Source organism: Exophiala viscosa (genome assembly GCF_022695815.1).
Source record: "Exophiala viscosa unplaced genomic scaffold EDD37scaffold_1, whole genome shotgun sequence".
Taxonomy (NCBI): domain Eukaryota; kingdom Fungi; phylum Ascomycota; class Eurotiomycetes; order Chaetothyriales; family Herpotrichiellaceae; genus Exophiala; species Exophiala viscosa.
Window position 1 is genome coordinate 1,343,146 of NW_026944353.1, and position 25,407 is coordinate 1,368,552.

At 51.4% G+C, this 25,407-nt stretch overlaps 10 protein-coding genes across 10 annotated transcripts; 7 read left to right on the forward strand and 3 right to left on the reverse strand.

The window, feature by feature from the left end:
- Positions 1–1,074: 1,074 nt before the first annotated feature.
- On the reverse strand, positions 1,075–3,648 carry EDD37DRAFT_23892 (P-loop containing nucleoside triphosphate hydrolase protein). Its single transcript, XM_062810577.1, has one exon. It carries the CDS (start codon positions 3,555–3,557, stop codon positions 1,353–1,355), a length of 2,205 nt encoding a protein of 734 aa, XP_062674747.1. The 5' UTR covers positions 3,558–3,648; the 3' UTR covers positions 1,075–1,352.
- A 97-nt stretch (positions 3,649–3,745) lies between these two features.
- EDD37DRAFT_23999 (adenylosuccinate lyase) lies at positions 3,746–5,530 on the forward strand. Its single transcript, XM_062810588.1, has 2 exons — positions 3,746–3,785; positions 3,857–5,530. Exon 2 carries the CDS (start codon positions 3,882–3,884, stop codon positions 5,331–5,333), a length of 1,452 nt encoding a protein of 483 aa, XP_062674748.1. The 5' UTR covers positions 3,746–3,785; positions 3,857–3,881; the 3' UTR covers positions 5,334–5,530.
- Positions 5,410–6,272, reverse strand: EDD37DRAFT_23996 (MED7 protein-domain-containing protein). The gene has a single exon (XM_062810587.1). It carries the CDS (start codon positions 6,134–6,136, stop codon positions 5,423–5,425), a length of 714 nt encoding a protein of 237 aa, XP_062674749.1. The 5' UTR covers positions 6,137–6,272; the 3' UTR covers positions 5,410–5,422.
- A 61-nt stretch (positions 6,273–6,333) lies between these two features.
- On the forward strand, positions 6,334–7,480 carry EDD37DRAFT_689606 (PAP2 domain-containing protein; the record flags this gene model as incomplete). The annotated part of the gene is made up of 2 exons (XM_062819984.1): positions 6,334–6,578; positions 6,626–7,480. Exons 1-2 carry the CDS (start codon positions 6,462–6,464, stop codon positions 7,478–7,480), a joined length of 972 nt encoding a protein of 323 aa, XP_062674750.1. The 5' UTR covers positions 6,334–6,461.
- Positions 7,481–8,249: 769 nt separating this feature from the next.
- On the forward strand, positions 8,250–9,124 carry EDD37DRAFT_615393 (uncharacterized protein). Its single transcript, XM_062815596.1, has one exon. It carries the CDS (start codon positions 8,429–8,431, stop codon positions 8,654–8,656), a length of 228 nt encoding a protein of 75 aa, XP_062674751.1. The 5' UTR covers positions 8,250–8,428; the 3' UTR covers positions 8,657–9,124.
- Positions 9,125–9,503: 379 nt separating this feature from the next.
- EDD37DRAFT_603779 (dimethylaniline monooxygenase (N-oxide forming)) lies at positions 9,504–11,064 on the forward strand (the record flags this gene model as incomplete). Its single annotated transcript, XM_062814681.1, has 2 exons — positions 9,504–10,675; positions 10,731–11,064. 2 exons carry the CDS (start codon positions 9,504–9,506, stop codon positions 11,062–11,064), a joined length of 1,506 nt encoding a protein of 501 aa, XP_062674752.1.
- Positions 11,065–11,306: 242 nt separating this feature from the next.
- Positions 11,307–12,501, forward strand: EDD37DRAFT_24056 (uncharacterized protein). Its single transcript, XM_062810593.1, has 2 exons — positions 11,307–11,824; positions 11,876–12,501. Exons 1-2 carry the CDS (start codon positions 11,548–11,550, stop codon positions 12,418–12,420), a joined length of 822 nt encoding a protein of 273 aa, XP_062674753.1. The 5' UTR covers positions 11,307–11,547; the 3' UTR covers positions 12,421–12,501.
- Positions 12,502–18,436: 5,935 nt separating this feature from the next.
- Positions 18,437–19,582, forward strand: EDD37DRAFT_670717 (uncharacterized protein; the record flags this gene model as incomplete). The annotated part of the gene is made up of 2 exons (XM_062819376.1): positions 18,437–18,974; positions 19,035–19,582. The coding sequence occupies exons 1-2, from the start codon at positions 18,503–18,505 to the stop codon at positions 19,580–19,582; spliced, it is 1,020 nt and encodes a 339-aa protein (XP_062674754.1). The 5' UTR covers positions 18,437–18,502.
- Positions 19,583–20,150: 568 nt separating this feature from the next.
- EDD37DRAFT_615405 (uncharacterized protein) lies at positions 20,151–21,440 on the forward strand. Its single transcript, XM_062815597.1, has one exon. The coding sequence runs from the start codon at positions 20,362–20,364 to the stop codon at positions 21,097–21,099; it is 738 nt and encodes a 245-aa protein (XP_062674755.1). The 5' UTR covers positions 20,151–20,361; the 3' UTR covers positions 21,100–21,440.
- Positions 21,441–23,419: 1,979 nt separating this feature from the next.
- Positions 23,420–24,414, reverse strand: EDD37DRAFT_24157 (uncharacterized protein). The gene is made up of 2 exons (XM_062810606.1): positions 24,194–24,414; positions 23,420–24,140 (listed from the first exon to the last, which is right to left on the reverse strand). Exons 1-2 carry the CDS (start codon positions 24,314–24,316, stop codon positions 23,655–23,657), a joined length of 609 nt encoding a protein of 202 aa, XP_062674756.1. The 5' UTR covers positions 24,317–24,414; the 3' UTR covers positions 23,420–23,654.
- Between the last annotated feature and the right edge of the window lie 993 nt (positions 24,415–25,407).

Genomic DNA, 25,407 nt, shown 5'->3' on the forward strand with positions numbered 1-25,407 from the left:
AGGCGGCGTCCAGCCAACAAGCACATGCACTGTTTGAGCCAACGGTCAGTTGCCACAGCTCCTTTCCGTGCCAGTTGATGCTCAGTCTTCAACTTTCATGTTCAGGATGTGTTGCCCCTAGACTCAAGATGTATTCGATCGAGTCGGTTTGACTGTGCCTCACTTAGTCAATAGGACTGTTGTTGAACACTCCACTGCGTCACAAAGAAAACCAGAGCCTAATTATAGCCCTGTTTCACGTATGTTGGTGCGGCAAAAGTCCCCCGGACAGCTGCTTTGGTCGGTTCCGTGTTGACTTTGAGGTCTTGAGAGACAGCCGAGACCAGGGGCGTCAAATGCGCAGGAGGATACTCATTAGGCCGTGAGCCGACTGGCGCCGACAAGCCTTCCATTGGCGACCACATTTATGTGGGCATACCGGCGCTCGACTTGAGTCGAAGACTTAGTCTGCGATACTTGCCATTCTCCGATTACTTCACTCCACTTCACGCCGAGAACACAAAGCATGGGCTGCTGGAAGCCCAGAAAAGGCTACAGGCACCCGCTCCTCAGAGTGTCGAGCTTGTCCTGCCCTGGGGGGCTGTGTGTGATCCTTTCGAGCATGGCCGTGCTTGAGGTACCTCTTACATCGCCTCCATCTGGAGCTGAACGCCCGTACGACTGGGTGCTTCCTGATTTTGGCGCGGGTGTTTTTGACGCGTCTCCACGTCCCGACATCTTTGGCACTGCTTCCTCGGGCCCCTTTCTTTCTGAGATTGCTCTCATTCCCAGACTTTTTACTGAAGATCGGACGTGAGTTCGCTCGATTGTAGATATTGGGGTCTATCATAGGTGTCATTGTCGCAACTATGGGCCAGTTGGCAACCGCACCACCAGCACACACCAGCAGAAGAGGTAGTGTTGAGGTATGTTCTTGAGGGTTGTAAGGTCTCTGCCGGACGGATCGTAGACAGGCGCGCTGAGCTTGGTATTGAGACGATGCTGAAAATCGTATTTGTAGAGATATTCCGAATCTCCCTGCGAGAGGGCGCAGCGATTAATGACCTCGATGAAAGAGGGTACTAGTATATGCTGTTCGGTAAGGATACTGATGCGGAATATCAACGAGAGAGTGCGTGAACATCGAGCTGGAATGGAGTAGATGCGGATGTTCTGCCAAAAAAGCAGCTTCCTGCAGTACTGCACGACGTCCGTTTCCCCTAGTCCAGGCTATGTTCGGCTGCAGCAGGTGCAGCACGGACAACTGGCATGTATCGTCTTTGTTTGGCAGCCGGAGATGACTTCAGCTGACGGGCAAGCTTTCGAGTGGCACTCCGTTGGTTGTCTAGGACATAGCTCGGCTTTCGATCAATTCAACGACCCTCCAGAAAAGCTCCATCAATCCTTCCATCCAGCAGAGCATCCACATCAACTCTGCCACCAGCAAGATACCTCTCACTGACGCCCAAGTTGATGCGCTTGTCCAACAGACCATCCAATTCTGATCGCCACTGCGAAACCTGGTCCTTGGCAACAGCGGCTTTTTCCTTCTCCCTCAATGCTTTTCCACCACCTCTGCCTCGTTTGCCTCGTTGACCTTGGCTTTCAAACTCATCGCTGTCATAGTCCACCCCCAGTTCCTCGGCTGCCGACCGCAGCCACCCGTCCTTGCTGGCAGTTTTCTCTCTCGAAATCGTCGAATCAGTGATCTTGTGTGCCAGGCTCACACGGGCTTGAAGTCTCTTCATGAGCCGCCCATCTACTTGAACAATCTCAGGCGTCTTATCCGTCTTGTGCACTTCGACTATCAGTCGGGTAACTCCAGCGACCTCGTCGGGCGAACAAAGCAGAATGGAACGTCCAGAGCTTTCGGCTCGTGCGGTTCGACCAGATCGATGTACATACATGTCTGCAGTCCGCGGAACATGGTAGTGAATGATCAAATCAACGCCCTTGATATCAAGCCCACGGGCTGCAACATCAGTAGCCACCAAAATGGTCCGTTGACCAGCAAATTTCTCCAACGAACGCAGTCGTGATTTCTGAGGCATCGTTGAATGCAGGCCAACCGCAGGCTGTTTCAGGGTCTGAAGAAGCGCAACCAGTCTTCTTACTGCGGAGATACTGTTTGTGAACACCAGCGTCTTCGCAGTCGTGTTTTGCAGTAGTAGGGTGTAAAGATACAAATCCTTCTTCATTGCAGCACACTCCACAATAGACTCGGACAACGCGGATGCCATCTGAGTTGTAGGATTCACGTCGACGAATGTAGGCTTGGCTTCGCGGAATGCGAGCTTTTTAAGAAGGTACTCCATGGACTGCTGATTGTCAAGCAAGTCGTTCTTCGTACGACTCCCATGCTTGGGTTTGGCTGTGAGCTTCTGCTGCAGACCTTTGTGGAATGTGGCAGAGAAGACTAGAGTCTGTCGCTGTGATTTGGGACGATCTGAAGATCCCTCCCCCTCCCCATCCTCATCAACCACTTCTCGGTCCAGGGCATCAAGGATGTCTTCGACTTCCTTAAAGTGCCCCTCACTTAGCAATCGATCTGCCTCGTCAACCACCAGAAATTGGACCTTCTTCAGCCGGTCCAATAAGGCATCTGTATCATTATTTGTGGTGGTGTCGTTCATGACCTCCCATAACCGTCCAGGAGTCGCTATCACAATGTCTGCAGATTCCAATTGTCGCTGCTGTTTGTATATTGACAAGCCTCCGGTTACAGCAGCAATCCTAGGATGATTTTCTAGACCGATACACAATTCATTGAGATGTCTGTTGATTTGTAGGGCAAGTTCTCTGGTGGGCGCAAGGACAAGAGCGAGGATAGGGCCCTTAGTCTTCATCGTGCCATTGGATGGGACACTCTCTTTGGCGAGCCAACTTTCGAATAGCGGTAGTCCGAAGGCAAGTGTCTTACCAGACCCTGTCACAGCTTTGCCGATGACATCGTGGCCTTGCTTGATCGCTGGGATAGCCGCGGCTTGTATGGGCGTAGGTCGTCCGAAGCCCAGTCGAGCAAGCTGTGAGAGAGTTGTCGGTGATAGATCGAGATCGTTCCAAAGTGAGACGTCTGTCTGATTATCATCCGCCGTATCGGACAACATGTCGAAAGTCAACCCAGACTCAATACCATCAGCGGAAGCCAGTTTCGAGCCGTGTCCTGGCTTTGCATCTTTCTGTTTCGAGGCCTTAGCTGAGGTCGACGTATCTTTCACGTTCTTAACAGTCTGAGGGGGGTCTGTGGCTTGAACCTCCTCGTCCTCAAAGCCTCCCCATTCTTCGCCTCCGGCCTCGGCGTCATTTTCCTGTACCACGTCTGCGTCCGACTTTGGAAGAAACATTACATGGGTGTTACTTTCATCTCGGACCACTTCAACATCATCAATCTCTTCGAGTCCATAGAAGCCTTCTGCATCCTCCAATCTCCCAGGCAAGTTCACTGTCTTCCATTTCAGTGAATCACCTCGGACGTTTATACGCTTGCTGCCATCCTGTTTAGAGGCCTCTGTAGTTTTCTGTTTCTTGCTGGAATTTTGCGTCGCTACTGTACGCTTTCTCTTCTCCGTCACAGACATTGCGATTTTCTGATCTTCACACGGCAGTGAAGAAGATAAATCAACCTCGAAAAAGTTCGAGATGCAGTAGCCGGACGAGGATAAAATCTTTAGAGAAATGCCTGATATGCCTCCTGCTCTGCCGGACCTTTATACGCAACATTTTTTCTGGCAGCTGGTGACAGCCAATCATAAACGCGCATGAGACAAAATATTCCTCAGGGCAAACGTGCAGCAGGTGACACTGAGGTATGTTTAATTGATCAATCTCATCTCAAATCTTGCGAGTCAAGTGTTCGTTAGCCCTGACCTCAGTCAAGTTGCTTCTAGGTTTCACGGGCCAAAATGTCCTACGATGAGTGGCAGAGCCCCCTGGGCGGTCGATATGCCAGCAAAGAAATGCTCAAGCTTTTCTCAGCACGCACTCGTGCTTCTACCTGGAGACAATTATGGATCTGGCTGGCCGAGGCCGAGAAGGAAATGGGGCTTGACATATCTGAGGAAGCTATCACGCAAATGGAAGCCGCCAAAGTCATGTCAGATGAAGACTTCCAGGTCGCCGCCGTCGAGGAGAAGCGACGTCGACATGATGTTATGGCTCATGTCCACGCTTTTGGTGAGCGAGCTCCTGCTGCCGCCGGCAAAATCCATCTGGGCGCTACGTCTTGCTACGTCACAGATAATGCAGACTTGATATTCCTACGAGACGGGTTGTCACTTCTCCTCCCAAAGATCGCCAAGTGTGTCAAGAAGCTCTCCGATTTTGCGGTCGAGTACAAGGCCATGCCCTGCCTAGGTTACACCCACGGCCAGCCCGCTCAACCCATCACTGTTGGTCGCAGGGCAATCCAGTGGATTGAGTCTCTGTTGATGGATTTGAGAAATATCGAACGGGCCAGATCCGACCTCCGCTTCAGAGGAGTCAAGGGTACCACCGGCACCCAAGCTTCCTTCCTAGAACTTTTCCATGGAGACCATGCAAAGGTCAAGCAGTTGGATGAGCTTGTCACCAAGAAGGCCGGGTTTCAGAAAAGATCCATCCTCTCAGTGCAAACGTACAACCGCAAAATCGACTTTGACATTGCTAACGCATTGGCGTCCTTTGCCACTACCTGTGAACATATCGGCACAGACATTCGCCACCTGGCAATGGTAAAAGAACTTGAAGAACCGTTCGAGAAAGACCAGATTGGATCCTCCGCCATGGCGTACAAGCGTAACCCTATGCGGTCAGAACGGATGTGCTCTCTCGCCAGAAAGCTGACTACCCTGCCGCAGGGGTTTGCTGCAACGTATGCACACCAGTGGTTTGAACGTTCACTGGACGACTCTGCAATTCGCCGAATCGATATTCCAGAAATGTTCTTGCTCGCAGATGCCTTGTGTATCTTGCTCGAGAACGTCTCGTCAGGTCTGGTTGTGTATCCCGCCGTGGTCAATGGCCGGCTGCAACAGGAGCTGCCTTTCATGGCGACAGAGACCATGATCATGCGCATGGCCGAGAAAGGTGCTAGCAGACAAGAGACCCATGAACAGATCCGAGTACTATCGCACCAGGCAGGCGCTGTTGTCAAGCAAGAGGGTCAGGCCAATGATCTGGTTGAGCGTATCCGGAAGGAGAAGTTCTTTGAACCCATTTGGAGCGAATTGACGGAAGATGATCTGCTAAATCCCGCCAAATTCATCGGTAGATCTCCTGAACAGGTCGAGGAGTTCGTCGAGGAAGAGGTCGAGCCAGCATTGGAACATTATAAGAACCAGATCCAGAGCAGCCGTGCTGCAGAACTCAACATCTAAGCAGTAGTCATGGTGTCTGTTCGAGTGCTATGGCGGGACTGTCTTCTGACCTTGGACAAGTAGAGAATTTGATACCCTTTAGATCACATTCAGGAATCTGCGATCTCATGGATCCTCTGCCACATTCTGCGTTGTTCCTCCATTTTCGCGTCATAATTTGCACCATTCACCGACGTCCCACTTGCCTGTGCGAAAGTCGAACTGGGAGAAAGCGACTTCATTTTGCCAATGTCGTCGAGTAAGTCCTCGGCCCTTGATTTCAGCCTGTCGCATTCCTCGATTTCTTTTTCGCCGTCCTCCAAGAAGCCCTCGAGCATTTCTTTGACGCTCTCTCGGGCCTGGTGTGGTCTGTACATGTTGATGACGACGTGAACGTTGAGCACTAGTTGCCTGATGTCTTCCACTTTCTCCTCATATTTTGTAGGATCCTGTGACAAAACACTTGTCAATTCCAGGAAGTTGAGTAGCAGGGACTTTGTGAGTTTGCTCAGGAGGACAGCATGGTTGAGATCAGGATCGTCAGGGTTGAAAAGGAGTTGCTCTCGCGGTAAGGAGGACGGTTTGGTAGGATCAATGACCTGCTTCTGCCCAAATGTCGTATAAAACTCGGCAGAATCTGGTGGTGGAGGTGGAGGGCGTAAGTACGCCAAAGGAATCGGTAGCTTCGCTTCTGACTCCTTTTCCTCAACTTCGATTTCTTTCAACTTGTCTTCGTTGGCTCTGGTAAAGTGTCGCCAGAACGGAGGAGGTGCAGGGAAGGGCGCTTCAGGCAGCTGTTGCTGCGGTTGGTCTTGGTCCGCCATATTGACCTGACAGCATTGCTATCACCTGCTGGCTCTTCACGGATATGCAAGTCTTCTGTGCAAGATGCAAATTTTACAGGGTCATGGAGTAGGAGCAACGTAGGACAAGAAGACTGATCAATCCAGTGTTGTTGCAAACCGACCAATGGAGAGACGCGTTTTGCGGGCAAATCGTTTGGTCTTGTGCCGGCAGCTGACGTGCAAGCCAGCTTGCCCGTTCCTGGTCGTCTCTCTATCTGCACAACACCATGAAGCGTCCGTAGCGCACATAAGCGCACCGAGTCCCTCCTGGCGCATCACATCGAGTGTATATATATACGCCTCAATGAGGCAAGCGACCAATGGCGCAACCGGGCTGGCAGGCTCCATACAGAGGTTCTGGCAACGATCGTATGCTCCCGATTATGTTGGCTTTCTCCTCGTATTGCTCGCATTGATTGGCGTCAGTACCTTCTATCTCTTGATCCTACAAAGTACTGAATATGGCAGCAACAATTACTCGTTGAGCCGTTCCATCAAATGTTTACCCTAGACAATCATGCGAAACAATATCCTCATGCTGAAATACAGCGGGTCTCCTCCTCACAGAACATTTTATATGCCGGTGTAGGACCTCTTGTCTTTCTCATACTCTGGGCAGTGCTTGTTCGCCCGGGCGTCCACAGAGTCCACGTTACGATTCTCGGCCTGTTCATAAGCCTCTTCCTCACGACCTTACTCACCGATATCGTTAAGAACGCTATTGGCCGACCCCGTCCAGACCTCATCGCACGCTGCAAACCGAGACTAGGCACACCGGAACACGAGCTGGTCACCATATCGGTCTGCACCGAAACAGACCACCATACTCTCCATGATGGTTGGCGTAGCTTTCCGAGTGGTCACAGTAGCTGGGCATTTTCTGGGTTGGGATATCTGGCTTTGTTTCTGGCGGGTCAATTACATGTTCTCCGTCCGTCTGCAGACCTGGCAAGAGTGTTGATCGTGCTCGCGCCATTGGTGGGTGCTGCACTTATTGCGATGTCACGACTGGCTGATTACCGACATGATGTTTACGACGTTACTGTTGGCAGTCTCTTAGGCATGTCGGTGGCGTACTTGACGTATCGACGATACTATCGACCCCTCAGACACCCGAAGTGTGAAGTGCCGTATCCTAGCAGGGCAGAGTACGTCTCGGCTATGGTTGGCAGCAAGGCCAAAGACTTGGAACGACAGCTCAACGAAGATTTCTCCCTCGACGATTTGTCAGAGGATGAAGCGCAAGCAGTTCCCTTGACGGAGGTCAGGCCAGGGAGGTCAGGGCAAGAGCAGGAGCAGGAACACACCGCCGGTCCGCCTTAATAATATTAGGTATGCAATTGTGCTTGTAATGCTGTCAAAAGTTTCCGTCTCTCATAGGGCCTTTGAATTGCTTCCCACCATGCGATCTCCCATCTCCAATAGCGCCTTAGAAGCCAGCCCCAAAGTAACACCACGAGTTCTCCATTGTCACCGTACGTTCTTCTCCTGCCATAATCGTTCACATGACTGTGCAGGGGATGATGCAGCAATCGCATTCGAAAGCCCCGCAGTCGCAGGGAATACAGGGCTTGATAGGACCCTTGACGCCCTTTGTGATGGACGAGGTGGAGGACGTTGAGGGAGGCATGTTTGTGGTGAGGAGTGTGGGTGAAGGATATTTGGAATCTGACCTCGAAGTTAGCAGCCAACGCTGGGGGATTTGGCTCACCGCCTACTTGTGATGGCCCTGAGAATGCTTGCAGAGGCGAATGCAGTTGATCGTGAAGGATGAGGTTGAGTTGTCCAGGCGGTCTGGCTATATAACAAGCTGCCGCACTCACTATCGAACAAGAAAATGGAAACGTGACGTCGTCGTTCTTTCATGGGGCGGGAGCCACCCCAAGCGTGCCCAATCGACCAAGTTTTAGGGATTGAAACACGCAAGCTGGGCTGTGCCACGGGGGGTTTAAGGTAAAACAAGAACCTGGATCCGAATGCCCGTCCATGCTCGGAGCTTTGCCTGTCATATCTTACGTAAGTTGACTCAGGTGTCGGTATTCTCTTCCGTGCCTTGATCTTAGTACTGTGGTATTTCACGTTTTGCTTCCGCCTCGTGTTAACAGGTCTGTGCTTGATATTTGCGACCGTTGGCCTGCCCAACCGAAAGCCATGGTGTTGCTACGGTAAGGGATGAGTATTCGCAGCCATCGACCTACGCTGCTGTAATGAAGACAATGTTCCTGTCTCGAGAGGTACGTATGTACATTATATCAAGACCTCGATTTGAAAATGCGACTCTCGGTACACCTCTATCTAATGCCGGTGCTATTACTACATACCTCCACATGCTTTGCTCTTCCTGAATCAACAGGGCGAGCACAAGTCGCTTCCGCCATTGCCCCAGCTCCCACAATCCTGAACGGGCCGTTGATGCCACTAAGACGAAACTACGGACTCTTTGATCGACCTGCACCACCGCCAGTGCATGATGGCGGATGGCCCAAAGCTCCTCAATGACCGGAACCTCGGCTCAGGCTGATCTCCAGGGCGATGTCGGCGATCTTGGCTGTGTAGGTCAGAGAATGCTGGGGAGATCAGTCGCATGATGCATCCCAGTGAGGACGTGGAGCATCTCGGTGGTCTCGGCAGCAAGATGAGGGAGGACGTGGCATTCCTACCAACCACCAAACACCACTCTGAGTTGTTTGTTCACAGCCGCTCTGGGATATGGTGCCGTCAACCTCATGGTTATGAGATGACATTTATTGACATTGGCCGAACCACGTGACAGCCCGCAACGGCTGCCCACGAAGTAAAGAGTGTTCCAAAGAAAGATGGAAAAGAGAAGGGTGGTTCAGCCTCGTTAGAAACAGCTGTCAACTTTCACATGCTTAGCGAAAGAATTGGTGGAGTCTTCAGCCTAAGTGCCAAGCCTATTTCCAGAAAAAGTGGCACCCCGTCTGACGGGGAATACATTAACGACATAAGTTCATGGTCACAGCAGGTTCGCGACAGCGCGTACTTTGACCCCAGGCTCGTAGGAATGTACAGTAGAGCTGACGACCTCCCCCTGGTCAAGAGCTGATGCCATATCGTTATGTGCGAAAGACTCGGCCATGACGACAAGAAATGGTATCTATTCAAAGCTGACGAGCAACTACCGTCAGACAGTGCCCCTGTTTCTGGAAATAGGCTTGGTGCCTGTGCGACGTTCTGCATGATGACGTCCGGGATTGGACCTCACAAACTTCTAAGGTAGCCTTACACCCCGTATTTACCTACGGTGTTTCCTTTAAAACAGGTTGATTGTTTCTGAGATTTGTCTCACTCTTTGAGCAGTCGTAGGCATCATTCTTGCGCAGTCATGGCTTTCTCCCCGGTCTACTGGCTATACTCCATCATTCAATGGATGCTCGACAAGATCTTTTCTCCCCATCCGCCGCCTCCGGGTACTCGACTCCGACGTCCTAAAATCGCAGTAATTGGAGCCGGCCTCACCGGGGTCTCTTCCGCAGCACATTGTGTTGGTCATGGCTTCGAGGTGACTTTGTTCGAGGCGGACGACAAGGATCATGTGGGAGGTATATGGACACATGTCAATTCGACTTCTGGCCTCCAAATACACAGTGTTATGTATCGATTCCATCCATCAATCAAATTTGACGGCGGTTATCCGAAGCAGAATCAGATCGTCGACCAGGTACGACAGCTCTGGCATCGTTATGATCTTGATGAGAGGACAAAGTTCAACACCAAAGTCGAAAAGGTTTACAAGGACAAACAAGGACGCTGGATCATCAATGATCCCTCCAACGGCAGGTTTGATGGCATCATTCCCGCGATTGGAACATGCGGCGAGCCCAAGATGGCTCGTCTCCACGGCCAAGAGAACTTCAAGGGCGAGATATGTCACTCATCTCAGCTGGACACCACGGACGCTAAGGGAAAGAGAGTCCTCATTGTTGGTGGAGGTGCCAGCGCTGTCGAGGCAATGGAGTGGGCCGTCAATACAGGTGCTGCACAAATCAAGGTTCTCGCACGAAGCGACAAATGGATCATTCCACGAAACGCATTTATAGACGGGTTGCTCGCCTTCAACATCTTTGGTCAGGAAACGCTTCTCTCTTGGATACCCGAGAACCTGCTCCGCTTCTTCTTCTATCGCGATCTGAGGGATATCGCTCCGGCTGACCAGGGGCTGTTCACGGAAACGCCCATGGTGAACAGTGACATCTTCCATCAAATCAGGGCTGGCAAAGCTGCGTGGTTACGGGGCGATATCGAAGAAGTCCGTGAAGACGGCATCTACTTCAATCATCGCGCCAAGGGTGTTCCCAAAGGTGGCCCAGGCCGGCACCAATTGGTCGAAGGAGATATCATCATTATGGCTACCGGATATAAGCGACCCAGTCTCGAATTCCTACCAGACAATGTGTTTGAAGAGGGCTATATGCCGCCTCGATGGTTCATTCAGTGCTTCCCTCCAGAAGAACCATCTATCTGTGCAATCAACTCGACATATGTTTCGGCTATTGGGTAAGTACTTTAGCGCTTCAATCATCGATTCGTACATGCTGACTTCGCTTGCTAGCACTGTGGGGAACTATCATATCGGCATCTACACACGGATGCTGCTGATGTTCCTTGCTGATCCGCTGACCACACCTCATACTTGGTGGATGAAGCGATGGGTGGACTTTACCAGTGCGATCAAATCGTTAGCCCCGACGAAAGCATTCGACTTCTTCACCTACTCTGAACTCCTCTATTGGTTCGGCTTCGTCACTTTGATCAATCCATTCAGATGGAAGTGGTTTTTCTTTGTGCTCTTCGGAATTGGTCAGGACTTGCCGGCCAAGATCGTGGAGCAGGAGGACAAGCTGAGAAATGGATTCGGCTATGCGAAAAGCAAGATGGACGAGTAGAGGGGCCAAACCACTGGACAGTGAGAAGCAAAATCGATACCGGTGTCAAGGGCACCCACTCACATGAAATCTGCATACATAACATGCCACCCATGTAGGTTGTGTGTTTGTAGATACCCTAGCCTTCGCGTACCGAGGTGTTGCACATGCCTCGCAAGCATCGCTTAACTGGCCAATCGATGAGTGACGTCAATGCAAGGCTCTCGCTTCATTAATTCCTAGCGGACGGTGCTTTCCTTGGAAGACACTAACTCGTACCCGTCTCAACTCGGTTGTCGCTGCTGGACGGCGTGCGGTTCACCTTGCAAGTGCTTCCGGGTATCTGGACCCAGTCATCAGTCTCCTCATTGTCGATCGAGAGCACACCCGCACGAAACCGCTTGTGCAGCCTCGTCAGAAGCCGGCTTTGTCGCGGGCGCTGCAACGCTACAATATAGTGTCTTCTTTATCAGCGCTGACGGCCTCCAGTGCCTGATACGATGGATGACCCAGGTACGTATCTCATCGAATGAGAATTCCGCCTACAGTGCTTACTCCTCTCCCGCAGTGGGCGAGATATCCCATATCATACGAACCCTCTGTACCGCTCCGCCAGCGATTCAAGCAGCAGCAATCAGAACCCACTTCACCCCCAATGCATCCTTCACACACCCCTTCTGTCGGACAGGGAGCTTTTCTGGTTCAATATGGCTTGTCATCATAATCTATCGGTGGTACAAGATCCTCAGTCCTCACATTGATGTCTGGATCGATAGTGTCGGTATGTGGCCCTGCACGAAGCACTCAGTGGCATTCTCTAACGAGCATACAGCATTTGACAAGGAGAAAATGCTTCTCTATGTCTCTATCCATCAGAATTTCCGGCTCTGGATCGTCCCGTTCTATGTCGCTCCCGTCAAGTTCGTCACAGTCCTGAAGCTTACCACGGATCCTGCTCCCGAGTCCCAAGATCTCACTGCGGCACCGAGCGGCCCATCCCAATTTACAGACAGCAAGGAGGACGGAGAACAATCCAATGGGAAGACCAGAGTCAGATTTGAAGACACCAACACAAGGAAAAGGCGCAAGGACGATTCCTCTGAGTCCACGATGGCGATCACTGATGGGGCAGGAGGGAACGTCAAATACTTCATCCAGTCTCAGGATGATCTCTACCAGACCAGCGAGTGGATCAAGTTCCTCGTGCCATGGGGAGTGGGTGTGTTTCTGATGGTCTTCTGGCAATTCTGGGCCACCTTCCTCTGCGTCGTCGGCACCAAGATATTCGACTTTTTGGTGTGGTTCCCACGAAAGATCTACTACACCGACCTTGAAGTGTTCGATAACAACGACAAACCAGAGCTTGGTGCTGATTGACTCCCTTACCTAAGTGAGCTTTGAACATGCGCTACGACAGAATCGTGGCTGTTCTTGTATAGTATGATAATATGAACATTATTGTCAGTCCGGAGTCCTTTGCATTCAACAATATGGCTTTCGCTCTTGAAGGAGGTAAAAGCCATCAGCTCTATCGTATATCACTTCGGTCTTGCTCTCGAGGCAACCGCTGTGGTGAACCCGCTTGACTTCGAACTTACGTCGTTAATGGACGCACTGTCAGACGGTACTACTTTTTCTGGAAAGAGGCTCGCCATCTCGGTAAGGATAATAGGCCTTTTGAGGCATAGAATGAAGCGCTGAATATAGGTTTTAGTGCTCTGAGTGATGGTGCTGCGAAAGCTTCGTGGCATGATGGAAATGATAAAACTCTGACTATCCTGAAGCATGGCCTGCCACGAGTGCAATGGCTTTGCTGACTTGGTATGCGTCTTCGCAAATCCTGTACCATTCTCATACCCTGAACGCTCGCACCTCGGTGACCACTCCATGTCCAACGAAACTCCCTCAAGGCGTGGGATCTCCTCCACTCCCGTTCAGATGACGAGTAGCTTACCTCGGCTATAGTGAGTATTGTACATGTCAATCCAGGGTATGAAGCAACAACCAAGCTTTCGGGCATGTTTGCGCGAGCCAGAGGCATTGGACAATGATGCCGTAAAATGGGGACACCCAGTATCTGAATAGGCCGCCCGTGGCACATGAATGGTGGTCCTGGCTGCAGGTGGGCGAAAGGCGGTGTGAAATGCCCCGATGACATTCTACGAGTACATTTGCAGAAACCAGGTTCAGGGAATCTCAGTCAAGTGACCTGGGAAGATAGATAGTGAAAAAAGCCGCAACACTTCCACAAGATCGACCTATACTCCCTGTTCGACAGTGCAGGTCTTCCCATGCAATGTAGTGTTCATTGGGTTCCGCTCGGTGCACGAGAGCCATCTCGATTCGACGCCCACGTTGAGCTGTGATTGATCAGTCATGCCGACATGGAGCTCTTCGTCGGTTGGCGAGTATGAAACTTTCCACATGGCGACATCTCACTGGCGGTGGATACTGCCAATCAACCAAGCACTCACTTACTCGTCGAGTGACCTGCACAACTAGTGGCACAGAGCCCAGGTGCGTAGCCACGTGATGATGAGTAGCTGCAGCAAGCAATGTCGGACGTAGTCAATATATACATGACCGTAAATAAGACTGAGGGTCCTCTGTTCTTGTAGATGTTGTTGGTGATTGAGTCAGCGTTGAAGAAGGCTGACCGGCTGGCGGGCCTTTTCGAGCCTGATTCTTTTGGATCCTCGCCATACACAAACCAGTGTTTCACCGAACATCGACCTGAAGTGAGGACATACGGGGTTACGGTCATGAAGACTCGACGAAGGTCCAAACGCATTCATGCACGCAATGAAGCGAGCTGGAGTCAGTGTGCAGCAGCAGAAAGTCTCTGCAGCATAGCCTCAACCCGAAAATCTAGACACCGTGTGCAGCGTGGTTCTCAAGTTCCCTCCTATTGGCAGGTAATCTGCTCTTTCGAAGCAAATTTAAACATTCACAACGACCAACGTCTTGAGTATGCCTGTGGTGGCTGCGCAGGGCTCTCTGATCAGCTGAGCAGCGCTCTGACTACTAGGAACAAAGAACAGGATTGGGGGGAGGCAGCAAGGGGACGGATGATGGAAGTGAGCGTTCTCTCGATGGCTGATAAACGAACTAGGCTTCATCTAGGGCTGGGTTGGGTTGCTGAATTCCTCGAGGCGACCATTCAGCGGAAGTGAAGCGACGAGGCAGCTTCACGGCGCAATCGAGTGCCGCAGGTTCGCCCATCGTGTGCTTGTGCGTGATCGCACTGGTGGCTTGCTGATGCACTGAATGAACACAATAATGGATCAGGGTGAAAGGTTGAAGAGTAAGCAAAGATCGTCGAGAGGTGCACGGACTTGGTAGATTGTCAAGTGTGCACTTGAAGATCGACAAAGCGTGGCAGCCACGTTTCCATGCCACTTCCCCAATTGATCTGGTAATCCCCTTTTCATCTCTCTTGAATGCCTCCGACGCAGTCCCGACTTGCATCTGCGGTGGTAATGTGTTGTTCAGTATCTGTCGCTCCAGTGACTTTAGGCACGATTGGGTTGTCCAGAGGTGCCGGTGAGGCTTGGACTCTGAAAATGCCGCAGTGACAGGACACCTTTATCGTTGTTGGAAAAGGCAACCAATGCAAACACCCCGCCTCATTCTGTATGAGTGTGTTCTGATAGTCCAGAGGTAGAGAAGACTCGACACAGCGACATCGCTGCGCACCCCTGTTACGGTGAGTAGTTGGGCAGACAAGCCTGCTGCTTCATCAAAATGAAGTCAGCAATGCAACAAGCCGCTTGACACCCATCGTTCGGATCCTTCGACGATTGCACTGCTTCCCGAGTTGTGGCTTTGCGGTGTCAAGCCGGGCGTCCTATTGCTGCTTCACTTCCTCGAACAGGGACTAGAGAGGGATCGACGTTTTGGGAGTGGCTGAGGCCGTGATGTCTCTGTTACACAACGAACTGGAAGAATGTATAAAGATGGGCTTTCTTACTCAGTATCGCATGCTTTTCGCACATACTATGTAAAACAACATGACTCGAACTCTGCAGAACACAAAAAGGTTGCGTTGCTGCGAGAGGGCTGCGGAGACGAACGGGTCACCGGCTACTACGAACGGCAGAAGGTACTGGTAGTGGTCCTTAACGTCGGCTTGAGACTAATTTGCTACACAGTGCAGACACGAACGTACCGAACACTACCTCGTCTACCTTGTCAGCCCAGGCTCCTAGAACGATTGACAGAGGGTCAGAGACCGGTAACTCTACTCAGCAGGGCTCAACATCGCGAGTGAGCCCCCGAGGCAATAGGAGCGGTCAGTGGAGCGATACTTACATTCTGGAGAACCATGCTGAACTGTAGCAATAGCATCGACTTCTGGTGGCCGAAGTATCCATGGCACCGCCACAACTATTCCTCCGCGGACCCCCGACTCACATCACCAGGCCGATGGTGATGCCCAGGAGCGCCGTTCGGACCAACGTACTGGCACTAGAACACGATCTTCAGAGGATACTGGACACGATTCTGACCAAGGCTATTCTCCTCCAAACACACATCAATCAGCGCAAGCAGTCACTGCTTTGAACGGAGAATCCCTGGCAGGTGTAGGCCGATGGGACTCGGTCCTTACAGGATTCCCGGAGGACATTCGTTTGGAGGATATTTCCGAACGGCAACACCCTTGACCTCGATAGGGAGACACTCATCGTGGATCTCGAAGCAACGGTGTACACAGGTCACACAAGGGAGGCCAAGAGTGCTATGTCAACTCATATGGACCTGGCCAATTCCTCAAGCAGTAGTAAGTATCTGTTTGAGGCTCTGAATACCAAACCACGCCCGCAGTGTAGTGCGTCATCATCTTCCAGGGAGCCGGCGCAGAACGTCGCAATTGCACCACTGGGCCTCTTACAGGAAGACACGGCGTCCAGGGGATCGCGGTTGCTTTCGTGAACCTAACCTCGGACGGTCGCGACACTGGCAAACTGGACATGACGGGCAGACCTGAGCGTACTCGCGAATGGCCTTCTCGGTCCTCCGAGATGTCTCCGGATAGATCCCAACAACACGGGGTATGGATGGCCGCCCATGGCTCACCCGTTACCGCCAGATTTGCTTCTGCTACGGTAGGTGCAGGATACTGGCCCAAAAGATTCCAACGTTGGACGGCACCTCGCGCTGTGATACAAGCCAATTCGTGGGAAGGGAAGTCCAAATGGCCCAATTAGATCGAACCTTTTGAGGAAGAAAATTACCGCCAGACAGAAAGCAATTTTCCCTGAATTTCGATTTCGGTGACCGGATGGGAATCCCGGCCTTCGAGCCTGGTCGACCAAGGATGGTTTTTGACTTCCTCCTGGGGGGCAAAACCAATGCGTGGCGAAACTTGCGGGTGGAAGATATAACATCATAGTTGTCCCAACGGTCTCTATCTACCTATTGTTCGTGTATTGCGCGCCTGTAGAGGGTATGGACGGACAGACATGGCAACCATGGCAGCCGACGCCTTCTGTAAATGTGACTCTTGACCAGGTTTAGAGAAGCAGCAATAGGCGCAATGTCATTGCAATGGTGCTCTTATCCGCCGCCTGCGTGGTGGTATGCACAGCGCGGGATATGTCTATGACTCTCCCTCTGGCTGGGTTTGCAAGGCCAAATACACAGCTTGTTCTTGAAGTCCTTCCCAGTCCATTCCAGGCGACAGATATACTGCCGCTTGAACAGCCAGCGCATCGCACGGAGACCAAGTTGTGACGCTTTCTTTTGTGGAACATGGGAGCAGTCTTCTCTCAAAAAGGTGCTCGATTTGATGGGATCGGCCGTTGGTAAAGAGGAGTGTAACGGCTGCGGCAGCAGGCATATGGTAGGTTTCGACTTCCTGGTTGGTCCATGATCACCCTGCACCAGTCTCATGGAGCGTCAACAAAAGTGTGTTCGGTCGAGAGCGTCATGTACTTTTTCTGAAGACCAACGTGCCTGTTGGTCCCGTCGAAACACTCCATGCACCACATGAGCTCAACCGAGAGGAGAGTATCAAACTCTCGCAGCCCGACACGATCGCATCCAAGCGCCGCCTGCTAGATGCAGTGGTGAGAGTCCTGCGTCTTCTGAAGGCACCAACGACTTTGCACAATGGAGGAATGTGCAAGCAATCAATCTTTGACTCTCACTTTCGTCCTCGGGGCCGCAATCGGAAGGCTCAATAAGCCGGGCGGACTTTGTGATTGGACCACCAAGGCCGGAGATTGCATTTCCATATGACTATCAGAGGCTCAGTATGTCATGAGGACCAGAACATTTGTCTTTGATCACGAAAGCGATGCTTAGAATAATGGCTATGATCCAGCTGCGGTCTTGCCCCTAGCTGTCTTCGACTTTGTTGTTTTCTTCCTGTCATGCTCAACCTCTTCTGTGCTTCTATAACAAGATCTGCCGTTGGGGGTTCTGCCAGAAGTTCTCTACTGTCTCAGGAACCACTTGCATTACTTCTGGATACTTCCTCGCGTCATGGACGTCCACAGACCAGGGACCAATTCGACGCTCGCGCAACGGAGTCATGCTCGCAGCGCGTATGATTGTTTACAAGAATGAAAACACCGGCCTTCGCACATATGAGTCGAGTACACCGTCGCCAGGTTGACAACTAGGCTGGCCCCCTGAGCAATAGTCCCCGGCGCCTCGAGTCTCATGTGAATCAGTCTTGCAAATGACAATCTCGCTACGACAGAACGATGTTGCGAAAGTTCCCACTGACCGCATGCGACGGGGTTTCGACCAAACCTCCCCATCATGTCAATGATGCGTAGCATCGACCCTTCGGCTTCAAAGAAGGTTGCATCTTCGTCGGGCTTGCATGTTCTTCCGGGGAATCATGCGAAAGAACGTCGAGATGGACCTTTTTGAAGTCAATCCTGAAGATTATATTAGGTTCTTGAGGCCATCGTCGTTTCCATTTCTTCTATAAGGGCAATCCCCTACGACCGAGCAACTCGGTCTTCCTAAGACGCGAAATGACCTACCCACGCAGGTCATCGAGCCAGTTTGAGCACATGTATGCACCGATGCATCACGTTGATGGTGGAAGGTGTCAAGGCTTGGATGTCCAGAAGCCTATACCTTCTGGTGCTGTTGTTACTGTGTGTTCATGCCAGGCTTTACCATGCGGTCCCCAGCACAATGGCAGCAGCGGCGGTGGACGACCCGCACTCTCTGAACAGTGCCTCTTTGCCCTCAAGAGCAGCAATGCCACGGCTGGTTATCCTACTCCTATCATCTATCTCGTTCATGAGAGTGTGTGTAGAGTTGTATGGCACGCGTGTGGGCCGGACTGAGGTTTCTCCACACAGCGGGCTGCTCCTTGCAGGGTGGCGATTTGATGGTGTCGTCACTACTCATGATAGGGAAGATAGAAAGAGTAAACCAACAACTTCACACCTTTCAAATACGATCAGAGATCTTTGAGGAGGCTCCCAAATAGAAAATGTCGGCACGAAGCCAGGAAAACGTCGTTGGAGCTATCATCTTCTTCTCGTATATTGTTGCAGCCCTTCTCCTGACGGGCATCCTCTGTAACGATGTACAGAAAGCATTCTCGAATAGACAAAGGAAGAACCAGCAATCACTTCAAGATCAAAAAGCTCGGATATCGCTTTCTGCTGCCCTAGCCACGTTGAGCTTTGCTGTTCTATCATACCATATGCTTAGCTTCCTCATTCAATCCTACCAGGCTTGGTCAACAGGGTCCGTCTCATCATCGACGTCCCCAGTGACCTTTCATGCCTTCCGCTATGCTGTGAAGAACCTCGTTCCCTCCGAAATCTGGGCATGGGCGGTCAACTCAACTCTTTTCCGGGATTTTGCAGACGTCATCTGCAACGACCCAGATCATTTCTGGTGGACACAAGCGGCGCTGCTCTATTCCTACGCCTGGAATGTGTACATGAGCGTTGAAGGTACGTTCTCCGGAAGCGCGCGACAAGCAGAAGTATAGTTGCTGAAGACTGCCTATTTAGGAGCTCGGAAGAAGGTTCCCCACCTCTGGGCATACTTCCTGCTGGATCAGATCCTTCCTGTCTCCTTTACCCAGAATATGTTTCTCTTGTCGACGGTGCTTCATGAAGGACGGAAGCGAGCACAGGACCTCAAACCTGTAACACCACTCTTACAGTCTGCAACCTGCCTTCTCTACCTCATCACTTTGCGGGCAGCTCCGTCCAACGTTGGAGGCCGGTACTTTTTCCCGGTGCTCTTCGCAACGAGGATCCTCCTGTTTGCTCCCTACCTGTTGCTGCAGCCATCCCTGGTCGACTCCTGGCGAGTCCAACGGACGCCTTCGAAACACCTCATGCAGGCGTACACACGGTCATTTGGCATGCTCGGCGTTGGTGGTGTGCTCTTGCAGGCAAGCCAGACGTTGAGGACGAATGGTCTAAGCGGAATCCTAACTGCTCTAAACAGCAATCCTGCCGTCAGTGCACTCGCATATGACTTTCTGATAGGCGTTGTCAGCATAGCAGGTTTGGTGGGCGTCCGCAAGCCGATGGGCTCTTCTGCTGCGTGAGTGCTCGAATTGAATGGAGGAGCCAAGCTTATCATGGCCATGCTTCCCGTGTTTGCGCTACAGCGAGAGTACGTGAAGGGGAACACCTAGCCCGGCAGTATTTTTCCGCAGCTCTGTACTGTATTGAGGTCATCGCACGGTTGCTAGTGCGTAGCATAACTTGCATTGACAGGCCGTGATCGTCAGTGCCTGAGGTCCACATGGCTTTCCCTTTACGGCATCTGGTGATTCCCAAAATGAAATTTAATCACCCAACATTGTAGGAATTCCGCATTTCCATATGGAAATACTGGAGCTGGAGCCATCGTCCGAGGTGGCTGGGTTGCAACAGCCCAGTCCGAGACCTGTGATACCTTTGCAGAGGAGGGTTTGACGACGGATCCTCACCCTTAGCGCTCATTCCGGAATTTCGACCCTGATGCCAGGGCCCAGGGCTTGCAGACAAATCCATCACCATAGGTACTGACCAACCAGGATCCAAAAGAAGCCAGATATGCTTTTAGAGGTGGGGATCTAACGGCGGCGTATCATTGGATAGGACGCACATTCCCGTCGACCCGTATCTGACGGTCTCTAGCACCATGGGATCGTGGATGCTTGTTGTACATTTCCGCCTTTTCCAACACACCGATATTACAAAAAGCGCGTGCGGGACTGTTGGCTAGTACGCATGCGGGAAGGACTGAGCTTGAGGTTTCGAAGTCGTATTGCATTGCATCGTTGTCTGTTTTCTTTTGGTTCTGCCAACCTACTATCCAGGAGGACACTGACATGCAACAATGACCCGAAAGAGCTTCCCGCAGCAAGCAGCCTTGACAACAACGACCACTCCATGCCCGCCAGAGAAGGGCGGAGCCTCGAGCGGAAACTCAGAATCTCGAGCTGAGTGGGAAACCTTGCTCACCACCCAGCCCCGCTCGACACTGAAGACACATGTCGTCCCAGCAGCACGTGGCTTTGCATTTGAAGTCAAAGCATCTTCACACTTTCGCATTGTCGATCTGCATGGCCAACAGGTGGTCGACTTCATGGCCTGGGCGTCACCTTACTCCCCCAGCGCTACGTGCGAACACTTTTCCACAAGCTACACGCGGTATGCGTTGGGAGGACTCGCCACGCCCAAGGTCGGCGAGTGCCTGTACACGAACCGCGACCGCAAGATGTTCACCCTCATGGACGACACGGTCAAGACGCACGATCTGCTCTACATGGCCTGCAACCCTGGCTTCTACGAGCGCGAAAACCAGCCGGGCCACAGGTCATGTGCGACCAATGTCGCTGAAGCCATGGAACCTTGGGGTATGAAGCATTGGAGTGAAGTCATCGATCCGTTTAATGTATTCCAGAACACCCCGTACTACACTCTCAAGGCGCTCAACTGCTCCAAGCCTGGGGACTACCTCGAGATGCGGGCTGAAATGGACGTAGTTTGCGCCGTATCAAGTTGTCCGTTCGAGGGCGAAGGTTTCAACGGCGGGAAGGTGACAGCAGTTGCCGTTGTGTTGGAAATCGGTTAGGTTAGACGATCGCCCGTGTTTACCTGGATCGCTATTGGGTTGAGTACAAGGTACTAGAACATATCCATGAGACAGACAGATGAATGGCCTCTTGGGAAAAGGCAATCTCTTGTTAGGGATTTTCCCAGTCGATCAGACAGTCGAAACGGGATCTAGGGAAAGAATGGTTGTTGGATACAAAACTCTGCATTGGACGAAAGGCGAACCTGCATAACCACAGTGCCCTATGGACAAACTGCTGGACCATGTTGACTAGACACTGTAGACAGACGATAAAATGGGATCTTGGAAAAAGGCAATTGTTCATTTCGAAACTTGCGGGATCGTCCAAAAGCCAAACATGCATAAGCACAATTTCCGGTGATGACTGACTTTGCAATTGATCATACTTGGCGTGGGAGATATTCTTCCGTACACCTCAAAGGGTTCAAGGCCTGGAAATAGAATGCGCTCCAGGTGTCATCGAAACGATATCCAGACTAGCCCCCAGATTTAGCCCCATGGGTCCTCGCAACGGTCCATCACAATGTTTTCCAGGGGACCATGGCTTGTCAATTGCCCTGCAACTAAGATGGAGGCATGTCGACGCCCTGCATTTAGATTCACCAATTAGATAATGACATAGCTTCTGCTGATGTGACTTTCCATCGAGGTCCATTGTCTCTGCGCGCAACAATCCTCTGACCACTAGAAAACGTGCTGCGATCTCTTGTTCCGGGAGACAAGTCCAAGGTCTCGGCTGGCAACAGTTACATGCACAAATAAGAAAGATGTCCATTTACAAACCGTTCTTTGGCAGGCCACATCAGAATCAGCTGGTACCCGACTGACTCCAATTGAGTTGATTTCGCGATCTGCCTGAGCAGAAGATTCCCCCAAGATTCCCCGTAAGAAATCATGGAGGTCTTAGATCCTAACGACCTCGTCTCTTCTCTCAGACGGAGCGACCTTCCTTCACCTTGACAAAGTCGGTCAACAGCACCTGAGGAAGCTGTTAGATTCGATCACACCTTCCTCGCATAATTGATCCGGGCCTTTATTCTTGGAGTTTTCGAAAGGCAGTCATCATCGATGTGGTAACATTGGTAATCTTTCGAGAGGCGAAGATGTTTTGTCGTATCAATGATTTTCCCCTATCTTCCAGAAGGGCCAGTTTCTCGTCGCCTTGGTCTCCGCCGGATCATTGTTTCCTCCAACATTGATTGGGAAGAGAGTCCTTTGGTGGTGGGGCAGGAATCTCGCGTGTCGCCCAAGACCTGAAATTTTGGAGGAAACAAACGTGTTCTTCCATCATTAACGGTCAACCTGCAGAACTTGGAGGAAATACCATTGCATTCCGTACAGCTTCGGCTCCTTGAGATCCGACAACATCTCGATGGATGTTCCACAATGCTGTAGCCGTGCGCTGAACACGATAACAGAACCTCCCTAACTAGGATGGGGAAGATGCATTATCATGTGGCCGTGCCGTGACATCCGGACCTGGTTGGATGCCAACGAGGGTTCAGACTTGATTATGTTCGTGTATATGATTGCTAGCGTTGTCGTTTCGGCGGGAGGTTGCAACTGGAATTGCATGTTGGTGTGCTTCTTTATCGCAACCGTGGCCGACTAACATACATTGACAAGGGAGTCATGCAGGTACCTTGGTGGAGTACTCAACGTGAACAGACAAGAGATGCAAGGTCAGGCAGGTTGAGACTTCCTTACATGATATGAGGATCGCAAGTCTTCGCGTAAGTTCAATCGATTATCTATGAGTAACAACAAAGCCTGACTTCTTCCAGCAACCCTAGTGGATATCAAGGCAGAATACAAGTCCCAGCCCGACCTGTTGGTGAATGGAATTAACTGCTATGGCGTCAGTCTGTGCAGTACAGAGTGCCAGCACCCTTCTAGGGCAAAGAATAATGCTGATCCTCATTTGTGGGATGTTGTGCGCAGACGGACGTCGTGCAAGACCAATTCTTCTGATTGCTCTCAACCGCGACAGTCTGTCGATAAAGGGCATGACCATCCCTTTGCTTCTAGGAGATTCCCGAGCTCTTCTATGGTGATCGCACAGGATTAACGGATACCCGTTCATCGTGCTCACACGTGCTCTCAAATCTCAAATGTGCCTTTCTCGGATGATATTATGATCGTCACCTGTTGTAGCGCCCCAGCCACAGCAGCAAGTCGGAGTACTTTATTGCCACAGGGAACTCTGCTTATTCGATTGAGCCTTCGAATCAAAACATTGGACAGGTAGGACGCTGCATCCGTCATAACAACCGTTGGCGATCGTCAAGTAATACTGGCAAGCTGGATATGCTGCAGATTCCGGAAGCATTCTCCCATAGGAAAGTAAGCGGAAAAGGCATGGTGTCATACGAGCATACGGAGATCGTGAAAAGTGACATTGGGCCAGCCACGTGTTCGGGCGGTTGCATCCGTCCAGGTCCAAAATGCTCTCGGAAGTACACTCGACACTTCCACCTCTTTCTTTTGATCGATACCATGATCTGTCCCACCAGATCTCGTCAATCGAACTTGCGTCGAGGTCATTCTTCTCGTCATGATCGGCGTGCATCAGGCGTTGGATTACCTGAAAGCAACTGCGTTTCTATGCTGCTGTCGCTGTTCGACCCAGATCCACGTGACAATGTTGAAGGTGGCGGATCTGTGTTGATGCCGCTCAGAATCTGCGTGGGTGAAGGTAGTTCTAGTGGCCCATCAATAATGAACTCGATTTGGTCGAATGATTGCTGAATCGCAAGGTTTGAACGACACTCGTTTCGCACGTGCGCGGCAAGCTGGGAAAGGTCGACACCGGAGCGTATAACGCGATTCAGATCGCTGTTCGCGTCGTAGTCACCAGCTTTGACAATGGCGATCATACCACCGAGCAGTTGCTTGTGTCGCTCGAGTTGGATCTGAGTGTCGGCAAGTTCTTGGACGTTTCGCTGATTCGCGATTTTTCGACGCTGGTCTGAGGTCGCATCGTAGACACATGGACTTCTCCTGGTTGCGCACGCTTCACAAGGGTGCCCGCCAGTGCACTGTAGCCAGATTAGTCAGGACACTTGTCTGTCGAAGCTATCATGTGACAGACTCTTGTTTTTCTTTGCTTGCATGCTCCGCAAGCCGTCGAGATCTTTCGCGGTCTATGTGAAGCTGACACGGGAATCGTGCCATCGGCATTCTGAGTTGGTCGTGGAGCCAGAGGTTGAGACATGGAACTGGTCTTCCCAAAGCAGCTACATCTGGCGAGAGATGTCAAGACCTCATTTGTTCTGCAACCAATGTGGTGAGCGTCCCGGACGCTTTCTGGATTCCAGATTTGAGCAATTTTGACTACAGGCACAAGGTGCTCAGTGAGGATTAAATGTTGGAAAGGTCCAGAGTGTAGGAGAGGGTCGGAATCTTTTCCTCTAACCCTCCGAAGCGCGAAAGCGGGTTTGGAAGAGCGGGCGGACGATATATCCGGAGAGGCGTTCCTGCACTGACGGTTCGAGCGTTTGGGGTTTTCGCGCGGTTATATGTCTTATTATACTCTTCGGTCGGTCTTTTCGACTGACGTCGTCATATGGATCATCCCTTGTATCCCTTTGGCAGTTGTGAGGCATGGTAGCCGATGTCTCTGGAGGCAGAAGTTTGCTATAAGTCCTTACCAGGATATGACGTTTCGCTGGTGATTCCCATTGACAGACCAGAGAAACTTCACAGATTGTCCGAACCTCGGATCAACCTTTGAACATGATCTCATATACATTCCTGAAGGGGTCTAAGAAGCGATGGGAGCATCTGGGGGTCAAAAGACCGGAAAAATCCTGAAAGAGTCCACCTCAACCACGGTGCGGTAGAGGAAGGCGTCCAAAGAAGTTGCTGCTGCACCTTCGAACGACAATTTGTAAAGACTGAAACATGCTGTCATTGAATCTATTATGCTGCACGATGGCCGGGTCGGTTTCCCGTCGAGTGTCTGATTGGTTCCCCACCAAGAGAGGCTGTGTTTCCACTGTCAAGAAGCCTGGCACACCTGGCACCGAGGAGAAACAGATTGTTAGACAAACCTGCTTTCGTCGCACGGACTGTTTAACGTTAGAAGAGTCGGAGTCAAGTCCAGTGCAAAGCAAAATGTCTGCTCTTGCGGCTGAAGAACAGCTTTATATGTGGAGGTTGGCTACACTGCATGCGGAGAAATTGAATGGCAAAGGCGCCTAGTCGGTGGATCACGTGCAGACCAATGTTCCAGCCTCATCAGCCACAACCCGTACGCCACACTTCTCACAACCTTGGCAAGTTTGACTCGATGGCAGACACAGT

What these genes read in the sequence shown, in the direction of transcription:
- EDD37DRAFT_23892 (XM_062810577.1), bottom strand. Translation starts at nt 3,557, where the DNA reads ATGTCTGTGACGGAGAAGAGAAAGCGTACAGTAGCGACGCAAAATTCC.
- EDD37DRAFT_23999 (XM_062810588.1), top strand. Translation starts at nt 3,882, where the DNA reads ATGTCCTACGATGAGTGGCAGAGCCCCCTGGGCGGTCGATATGCCAGC.
- EDD37DRAFT_23996 (XM_062810587.1), bottom strand. Translation starts at nt 6,136, where the DNA reads ATGGCGGACCAAGACCAACCGCAGCAACAGCTGCCTGAAGCGCCCTTC.
- EDD37DRAFT_615393 (XM_062815596.1), top strand. Translation starts at nt 8,429, where the DNA reads ATGCGACTCTCGGTACACCTCTATCTAATGCCGGTGCTATTACTACAT.
- EDD37DRAFT_24056 (XM_062810593.1), top strand. Translation starts at nt 11,548, where the DNA reads ATGACCCAGGTACGTATCTCATCGAATGAGAATTCCGCCTACAGTGCT. An exon ending in TGTCTGGATCGATAGTGTCG is followed by an intron (nt 11,825 to 11,875) that starts GTATGTGGCCCT and finishes ACGAGCATACAG; the next exon opens with CATTTGACAAGGAGAAAATG.
- EDD37DRAFT_615405 (XM_062815597.1), top strand. Translation starts at nt 20,362, where the DNA reads ATGACCCGAAAGAGCTTCCCGCAGCAAGCAGCCTTGACAACAACGACC.
- EDD37DRAFT_24157 (XM_062810606.1), bottom strand. Translation starts at nt 24,316, where the DNA reads ATGTCTCAACCTCTGGCTCCACGACCAACTCAGAATGCCGATGGCACG. An exon ending in GCAAGCAAAGAAAAACAAGA is followed by an intron (nt 24,141 to 24,193) that starts GTCTGTCACATG and finishes ATCTGGCTACAG; the next exon opens with TGCACTGGCGGGCACCCTTG.